General features: G+C 36.6%; 1 protein-coding gene across 1 annotated transcript; it reads right to left on the bottom strand.

Annotated features, from left to right (window-relative positions):
- Positions 1 to 245: 245 nt before the first annotated feature.
- LOC126811639 (basement membrane-specific heparan sulfate proteoglycan core protein) lies at positions 246 to 10,092 on the bottom strand. Its single transcript, XM_050537427.2, has 7 exons — positions 9,951 to 10,092; positions 8,983 to 9,330; positions 7,193 to 7,462; positions 6,356 to 6,652; positions 3,605 to 3,868; positions 1,821 to 2,183; positions 246 to 517 (listed from the first exon to the last, which is right to left on the bottom strand). The coding sequence occupies exons 1-7, from the start codon at positions 9,997 to 9,999 to the stop codon at positions 246 to 248; spliced, it is 1,863 nt and encodes a 620-aa protein (XP_050393384.2). The 5' UTR covers positions 10,000 to 10,092.
- Positions 10,093 to 10,427: the final 335 nt, after the last annotated feature.

Genomic DNA, 10,427 nt, shown 5'->3' with positions numbered 1-10,427 from the left:
AGCCAATTACAGCTAATTTTCAAGGTTATCTGATGGCCCTGATAGCGAAGCTTGAATTCCAGCTGGTAAGGCACCGTTTAGGTGGATTGCAAATTGATACGCGGGCCTTGGTTTTTACTACTTCTATTTTGTAGTTAGGGTCAGAGGATATAACCTTAATAGAGACCTAATTTACATACGATATACTAAGATGAAATAGACCTGTGCAGAGATATTTTGCGAGGTACCTGTTCCAGAAAATTAATCTATGATAAAAACTTACAATTAACAGCAACTTTGGTAGATTTAATCGCACTACCTATGACGTTGGTCACTGTACAGGTATAAATACCATTTTGGCTATTAGTAATGGAGTTTATAGTATAAGTAGCAGTAGTTGAAACAATAACATTGTTGTAGGTCCATGTAAAATTACAATCTGGTTGACAATCAGCAGAACAAACGAGACTTAGAGATTCTCCATTAGTTATTGTTACTGGGTCTGATGTTGGAGTTATTATTACGGATGATGGTCCATCTAAGATAAAAAAAAATAACATATTAACTGATGTATACCATTTTAAACTGGAATTATTTATTATGTTATTAATATGTTTAGTCACGAAGAACCGTTAATTAAAATATTAATATTAAAATTTCAAATATGCTTACAATTCACTACAACATTAGTAGATTTTGTCACACTTCCTACAGTGTTGGTTGCTGTACAAGTATAGATACCACCTTCACTTGTACTACATTGTTAAAATTAATAAGGTAGTTTACACCAATTCGGGTGGAAACTAGTTGCCACCTAAATAGGGGCAACTCCTAGCCTTTAGTGGTGTAAACTGATAACACCCAACTAGTGTAGAACATTACACCAATTCAGGTGGAAACTAGTTGCCACCTTCAGTAGTGTAACCTGTCTGATGCACCCAGACAGTTTAATGTTACACTTAAATAGTTTACACCCATGGGTGTAGATTAAGCATTTTAAACTCTCAAAGATGTTTCGTTAATTACACTTCCATTTTAATCATTACACCAACACGGGTGTAATTCGTTTTGTATAGGGCGTATAGTTCTGACCTAGATTACAACGAAGGGTTAACCATAAGCAATTATTTTCTATGGTGGAATCGTAAGAAATTATCTTTGTCTGATGGAATCTTCAGACATTATCTTACTTTGATCAAGAAACACAATACATATAAGCATTTGTTGGAACAATTTCATCATTAAAACGCCCATTCTATTGTAATTATTTCTTTATACACATGCTCGAAATACTTAATTACGCGAGATTTTAGCGCTACACAATACCATTACACTAATCTGCAATTAATAATTTAAACATGATAGTTTGTTAAATAATGTTCGTGAAAATCAGGCAAATTTAATGGAACACTAAGCGTAATTCCCCTTGATCAAATAACAATGTTTTCATATATCTATAATTACAATCTCAGCGGGGGGTTGGGTGGCGGTATTGTTAGTACGTGGGCGCTGTATCATAAGGTCTGTCATTGAGTCAACTGGCGTGGTTTCGATTCCCCGGTTGTACGTGACAAGGAGTAGGGTCGCCTGTCCAACCTCGTGGGTTTCCTCTGTCTCCTCTAGGGTTTAGGGTTAGGGGAATGCTAAAGACCCCTATGCGCAAGCGAATTATTGAAATAAAATTGAACCATATCTTAGTCCCGAAAAGACCTAGTTTGTGTCGAGTGGACGTCAAACCCCATTTCTCTCTCTCTCTCTCTCTCTCTCTCTCTCTCTCTCTCTCTCTCTCCCCCCCCCACACACACACAATGTCAGCAGAAATTCATTTTAAGTGTATTAACCTGGTGAAATAACCTTTAACGAGGGACCTATTGTATCATCTAAACAGCTCCAATTGCCAGCATCTCTTTCTGGTATATAATTATGTATAGTTAATGTACTGGTTGTCCATCCATCCCCTGTAGTGCTACCATCAATACAATCTATTGTATAATCTGTTATATTTGGTCCATCAAGGGAAGTTAATCTATAACACCACTTAAAGACAGCAACCACACCATGTGGACCATACCAGTCTACTTCCTCTTGTGAACCACCTGTAGCACTTCGTTTTACAGAACAAGTTAAAGTTACAGATGAACCAGGAGCAGGATTAGTATTTGATGTCACTAGACTGGAGTTAGCTGATTCATCAAAATAATTTTCTAAAAGACAACAATCCATACTAATTTAAATAACTCTCAAAATCAACGCATAACATGATATGGGAAACTGGCATATTGGTTCAAATAAGAATATATTTGGGATATAATGCTGCATATCCAAGGGTAATTAATAATTGGAAATGGCCAACTTCAATTCCGTATATTAAAGTAGTCTCGGTCATCCAGAACCTCCTAGTCTTCAACGCAAGGGGGGTCTGGGACCGTTGTAAATATTTGACGAAAAGTCCATTGCCCATGCGTAACCGGGAGTTTGGTTTTTAATGTGGTTGATTATCCAGTATCTTCTGACCAAGTCAAGTAAGAGTTGCGCCCCTTCCTGCAATAAATCCCATAATTCTTGCATTAATATAAACAAACATGAATCGTGACGACGAATTAGGAATTTTACAATAAAAAACAATAAGAGTGTTGGATATTGAACTGGTATGCAATCAAATGGACTTTTTGAAATGGCATTCTTAAATTAATTTCATGGACGTCATCATCTTCTTTTAGGACAAGTTACCTCCCTTAGACTTTGTTTATGATAATGTAAAAGACAGGATAATCTAGTCAATGACCTATTATTCTCAAATGTTGACAACACATCCAGACTAATATTCGTAGAATATTTTTCTGGATGATAGAGACTAATATTAAAGAATCTTTGTATCTGTGTAGTTCCACCCCGCACCAACTGTTTTTGTACTGTGATAGCTTTTTTGGCCTTTAGTATATTTCTCACATAACTGTCGATTTTCCGGTGTTTGCAGACTATTTTAATCAGCAGTCCATTTGCTGATTACACCATTTTGCCTATACCGATTTTTTAGGACTTCGAATTTTGTCTAATGGTTTGGATTGTTCGTACTTGGTTTTATTTTATCAAATAAAGTATGCAACTCATAATTCGTTCATTTTTTAATTTGATTTGTAAACCTCGTACAGGGATATTGCCAATCTGATCAAAACACAGATCATATTTAGTTTCGTACTTTATATTTCAACATTTCGTTTTACTTGTCTTTACTACACTAGGATCTGGAATAGTTATTATATAACCCGCGTTCTGTTTGATTTAAGGTATTAGCCATTGAATCGATTTGTTGCGGCGAGTTCTTGGCGTGCAGTGCACGGAACTGTGGGTATCCCACTAAAAACATCAACGCTGATTGGTTCATCAAATATCTGACATCATAGGGTCAAAAGCCGCTCGTGCGACCCCTGAAGCGACCTCCCACTACAGCCGGTCAGATCTTCATGTAGTGGAGGTCATCAAAACTATAAAAAACGAAACGAAATACAGATCTGTATTTTAATCAGATTAAAGATATTGCCAAGAGAGCTCTGCGAAGGAATACCTTCCCATTTAGTCAATACCAGTTATTTCTAATAAAATCAAAATCATATGTACAACGTACCCCATACTTCTACATATATCATTCCTGTCAAATTTCCACCGACATTACTGGCTGTACATATGTATTGATCCTGCTGATAACTAGAGATGTTTGATATAGTGAGAGCGGCAGTAGTAGAAATAATTACTGTCGGATCACTCACAGATTTCCAGGAATAATTACATTCTAGTTGACATTCAGCTGAACAATTCAACGTTACAGTTGATCCTGGTGTTAATGTTATAACGTCAACGTTGGGATATATGACAATTGACGATGGCCCAGCTGGAAAAGAAAATCCAACACCGAATTTATTCTCATTGGTTTATGTAGCTTGACCGACAGGCAGGCGCATTGCTAGCTAGTTTAGTGGACTTAACTTCCGAAGATAACACACATTAACATAAAAAGCCCAAATTTAATTTTAATGTATTCATAAAGATATGTTTCCCTACGATTAATGTGCACACTCTATTGTGGGGCGACAGCAATTATTTATCCAAACATCAAATCAACTCATTATTCGAAAAGGTGTGTTCATTATAAAAGCAACTAAACGTTTTAAATGTTGTTTGTAAGCTGTGTTCATTTGTACCTTGTTCATTACAGTTTGTTTGTTTATCTGTTTGTTATTAATTATGTATATTAGATGTCACAATTCTCCAAGTAAACTACACTATTATATTTATACAATTTCTCAATATGGAAAGGACGTTTGTAAGTTTTAATAACTTTTGTCCAATCCAGTTGTATCAAAAAATTATGTTTGTTGATGCAATAAAATATGTTTAAACCAACCATAATTAGTTAGTCTGTTCACGAGACCTCGGTTTTTCGTCCAATCCGCACGATTATACGTTGTCCCTTGCCAGGCCCCCTGTCACTGAGAAGAAGGAAAGACGTTGGAAAATCCTGAAGAACTTTCTCGGCCAACGGACTCTGCTGGTTACCGAGCCAACATCCTACTCACCGAACCACCATTGTCCCCAAAAATCGGATTGAAACTTCCCGTCCAAATCGCTGCTCCCCTTTACACAAACAGTTTAATATGTATGAAGTCTGCAGACTCCCCAGAGCCTACAACTTTTTGTCTTTTCAGATGAAACTTAACAAATATGTTAGGGATCAAAAGATCTTGAAGGTGTTTGATTTTGGTGCACCACAAAACTCAATTACTTCTTGTTTAATACGAGAGCTAAATCTGCCTATTGCAAGTCTCTCTTTAGGGCTGAAATGTTATCTAAATTATTAATTAGACATTAACTTATCCAGACCATAATCAATTCTCGATGCCATCGTTAGACTTTGATGTTTAGTTGATTTGCATACATTTTGTGGTGGATAAATCAACGTAAAAATGCATAATCGATACTTTGTTTATTATAGAACCAGCGTTAGTAATGATGATCAAGGCTGGGCTAAAATTTCGGCTCAGAGTGAAGCAATTTGACTAAAATTTTCAGCATATTATGTTTTCATCATCTATTTTTCTAACTATTGTAGTGAGAACTGTCAGCTATTTATCTTATCTTACCTAATGCCCATTTAACACACATTCACTTTTTTTTTTAGTAAATACACTTGTGTTACAGAACAAACAAATTTATAACGACCGGTATTGAAACACCGTATCTTACAACATAAGGTCTATAGCAAGTATATTCACTCTGAGTTGTTCTGTTAATGCAAAATAGGCTGGAGAAAACAATGTATTAAAATGTTATAAATCAACATATTAAACAATGTATATTTCGTCCATTGTTCATTTTGCCCCCATATTGGGGTAAAACTATCCAATTGCCTTCCTCAATAAGGACACTATTTCAAAACCTGAGCCTTTTTCAGTGTGTGTATGAGACTATTTTGTATAACAATGTGATGTGAAGCATGGGGATAATGAGAGGATGAGCCCTATTGATTCCCTCTGTTCTCTGTCCATATCTTGCAAATTGTGACCGTTTCGTGCATGACAACTACTTGCTGTCCATTAGACATTCATCAGTTGATAGACAGCAAGACCCTTGAAATCAATATAATGAATAATTGTGGATCAATATACATGCTATTAAGACTTCTTTCCGTGATTCCATATTTTCGTTTTTGTCTGGAATAATGTGCTTTTAATGTAGTATATGTGACAAAGTGCTCTATAACGTTCTTCAAATTGAACGATCATTTAGGTGCATAGAACTAAGCTTGTTTTGATAATATATGATATTGTATATACCTCTGTTAAGGCACGGACTGGCTATGATCTAATTAAACATGTAATTAATCCCATATGTCATTTACAAACTACATATGATCTGTGTACAAGCTCCGCATGACTTCAAAGGAATACGCACTGGTCAGTAAGCATACCATTGCGTGATAAAGAGACAATTGCATGTATGATCATGAGTCTTATCTATTGTCGGATCGAGAGTTTGCTGACAGTTAGAAAGACGACCAGATACGACAAGGGGGTGGAAAGAGAGGCTTGGGCGAGTACATGGACTCACCCGAGTTCAGCCGCTGCCTAGGCAGAAGGGCGGACTGGTGGATTTAATATAGTTATGTACCGTCCTGATGTTTTCCTGTCCTAGTCTAGTTCCTGTTTAATATTAGTTCCTGATGTAGTTATTAGTTGTATTGTACTCTGTTCCGATGTAAATAAATCATATATTTACTAAACTGATCTCTGTCATCATTAAGATAGTGTTACATATATACAACTATATAAGATACCACCATTAAAGACCAAACAGTAATAGAATAGTAAGAACAACTTACCCAGAACCCGCACTTCTAAAGTTTTGAAAGTACTCCAGAGGGCATTAATACCAGGTTCTTCTTCAGTATAATGACATCTGTACAGTCCAGCCATCGACGGTGTTGCGTTGGGAATTACCAAATGCTTACAAGTACCCGCAGTATTTGAATGATTGTCCCAACAGTTCACACACCGACGATATTCATTTTGGTCGCACATACCATTTTCAGCCGAACAATTTATAGAAATCGTCTGTCCTTCGGCTACCGTTATTAAATCCCCTGGTGGATCAAATATAACGTAATCTCTTTGAAGGACTAAAATTACAAATAAAATACATTGAAGGTTGTTAATTTAGTACATACGTATGGGTGTTTAGACTTGAAATACTTTAAAAATCCTACACCAACATAATATGGTCATACATATAATATGTCAGTCCACCCAAATTATTGTAGTCCACTAGACCCTGTAAGCATCAAAACCGTGTAACCACTCCTTTTTAATTTGGAATTAAAATTTTCCTTTTGCGCTAACGGAGATTCCTTGCTAATATGGGATTGCGCTATCGGGTTCACAAGGTTTTCGGCAAAGGGGGTTATGGATAGGGTTCGGACCTACCGAGAATAATGAGAATCGATTCATCACACTAGAGATATCACAAACATTATAGTTACATTTTGAGTAAAAGGAAAGAGTCATACTTAACGCAGTTACGGTCCAAAATTTTAGATATCTAATTAAATGACATGTGTAACTTTGCGTACGCTTCGCAAAACGGACCCTATAGGATTTGGTGGTTTTATCCACAGTTTTATGAACTGTACAAACCTGAGGAATAAAGCAATAATATTTACCTGATACCCTTAAGCTTTTAGTCAGTTCCACGTCATTATAAGATGCGTGGCATATATATTGTCCGGATGCTGTAGAGGTAATGTTGTTTAAGGAAAGTTGACTTGTAGATGCTACTAATTCGGTTCCTTTCATCCATTTATATTGACAGGTACTATTACATTCAGCTGTACATGTTAAAGTATCGCTCTCTTTTTCTAACAATGTTAGTTCGTTGGTCGCTGTTACAGAACCGGGAGTTGAAGTTATATGGATATTTTTGATACCAACCTCTAAAATCAATATAAAATATATTTTAAAATAAAATTGACTTAGATGGGTCAGATACTAAAATGCGACAAAAGGGACTCACAGACTATGTGCGTATTTTACTGTTATTACGGATAACGAATATGTTATTAAACTGTAAACATTAATGCTACATCAATGTTCATTTTAACGTCTCTAATATCACAAACTGAAGCTAAACCTATACTATACCATCCTCGGTATCCCTAGTCCAGTGGTATCGTTTGTTCTTACCCCTGGATCCAAATACGGGGGAGACAATTAGTCATATTATCCACCCTTGATAATTGTGCTATTTTTATTGACCGATCAAAAACACCCATAAATACAAAGCCAGTGGGCGAAGAGAAGTAACTCGCATTTCATTGCAACTAAGATCGCCGGATTCGCTAAAATATCTACCCTGATAAATGTGCTATTTTTATCGACCAACCGAAAAAATCCAGAAATACAAAGCCAATTGGCGAAGGGAAGTAACTTGCAGAATCGTCGTTGCAAATTTTGTCAAAATAATTTGGACGTCGCTTTATGAGCATGTCACTTCTTTGATATTAAATTTCTTGCAAACCTTTTCATAATCGAGCGTACAAGCTGTTGTATTGTGGTGAACGTAAACAAGGGCGCTAAGACTCGTATATAAACTGTGTTTTATTGGGTCTTAGAATCAACCTACGAGGCAGATAATTTGAATTCGTAAAAACCCCGTGGGTTAATGGAGTAAAACGGAACGATACCACTTGGGATACCAATGTGATACTATACTAAGACATGATTACTCGTTTGCGGACCAATAGGTACTCAAATTTTACTGGAGTCGCAGTGGCTCAGTGAGTAAAGCACTGGTCCACTAACTAGGAGGTCCGGGGTTCAAACCCGATGTTGGCTAGCATGGTTTCCCATTGTCAATGGTGTAGGCTGGTGGGTCTGACAAGGAAAATTGTATTCGGTCCGGTTGGTGCAGAAAAATAGGACGTTAAACTCCATTTCGTTTTGTTTCCATGGTTGAATGATATTTCAATGACATAAATGCACCTGGGGGTCTTTAGCAGTGTGCGGAAACCGGAGGACCCGGCGAAAACCAACGAATTTAGTGTGACAAAGTGATCTATACCTTTCATCAAATTGAACGATCATTTAGGTGCATAGAACTTTATGAAAGTAAACGTTCGGGACATACCTGAACATTTTCAAAAATAAATTGTTTAGTCTGTTGTACGTATGTAATTGTAGCTGTTATATATTCCTGATGTAAATAAATCCTTTATTTACTAAACTGATCTCTGTTATCACTAAGATAGTGTTACATTAGGCAGGAAACCCTTACCACTTAAGCTGAGGATAAAAACCACCCAATGTTAGACCACTCGTCCACCCCACACCACCCCCACCTTCTCCCCTCCTCTAAGATCATCTAGATTAGTTATAAGGTATGTACAAGTACAAAGCCGACTAAGTAGTATAGGACAAATATATATATGCTTTATATCAGCTTTATCCAACTTACCTTGAGAGGTCAATGAGATGTATGCATCAGCTGCTTGTGCGGTGCCATCAAAACATCCCCAGCTACCTTGATCCCTCCCTGGGTCAAAACTAATGATTGTTAGATTACTAACAGTGCCATACCGTGAACCAATCTCGAACGAGCAGGTTATACGAAAACGGTCTACGTCTGGCCCATTAAATTCAGATAATTCATTACAGCCACTGAAATACGTAATTTGGCCGCTTGGACCGTTCCATTTTATTTCGTCAATGCCAAAAGCCGTGCAGGCAAGAGTAACAGATGTACCAGCCACGACATCATTGCTTGTGGTCACCAATGTAATGTTCCTTTCAATAGAGGATGCATCTGAGAAAATAAGAACAATAAGAACACTATGGATCAATCGATAAATTTAAAGAAATGAAGGGATTTTTCGATATACGTTAGCTATCATGTGCATAAGTAAGGTAGTTATTACTAATATAAATAAAATTCATATAGTTGTCTGATCGAAAATTTAATTGAAATGAAATGAAATGGGGTTTAACGTCCTACTGTTCTGCTCCGAACTGGGTTAATGAAGACGGGCATACGCCATACAGTGTGCTATGAGGGAAATTTTGCCCGAACAGCGGCACTACGGCCTACTCTTATATCGAATTCCAACTGTCAAGGGATCTTTAACGTGCACGCCAATGTGTACACGGGACCTCGGTTTTTCGTTCCATCCGAACGACTAGACAGCTGTCTTTGTCAGGCCCTCCGTCCTGCATCACTGTCGAAAATTTAAAGTAAGATAAAATAGTTTGCATTTAGTGATATTTATTTCACTTGAGTGTTTGGCCTCATCTGTTCAGGTCATCTACATAGGAGTATAATGTATGGATATAATGGCGTATGATTCTGTTTTGAAAAACGACAACATATATCATTTCGATTTTGAATGAATATTTAAAACAGTATGAAAATGAGCAATATATACTTACAATCTACATATATGCACAACAGTAGACAAATAAACGCAAATCGGTCCATCTTTATGTTGATCTATTGGTAATGGCCACTATCAATCCTTCATAACCGATACGTTAATGTCAGATTACTTACAGAGAAGCTCTTTAATTTTACTCTGTATCTTATGACAAATTAACTATGTCTTCAATACTATTTCAGGAAATAAGTATTTCTTTTTATACGTTGAAATATCTCGATGCATAAAAAAATAGTTGAAAGGAATTCGTATAAAAACTATTTTACATCACAAGTATTGTGTATATACTTGTTTATAGAGTAACACGAGATAACCACTACGGCCATGCCCTATTTTACTCTCTTTCAATAGATCGACTAGATAAACTATTGAATAAAGGAAAGGGTGGGGTGTGGCTGTTTTATACTCAGAATGTATTCTTCTACAAGGCCGTTTATTGTTATATCGTGACTTATAAATGCAGTTGTGCTTC

Source organism: Patella vulgata, chromosome 2 (genome assembly GCF_932274485.2).
Source record: "Patella vulgata chromosome 2, xgPatVulg1.2, whole genome shotgun sequence".
Taxonomy (NCBI): Eukaryota; Metazoa; Mollusca; class Gastropoda; family Patellidae; genus Patella; species Patella vulgata.
This window is presented reverse-complemented; position numbering and strand designations above follow the sequence as displayed.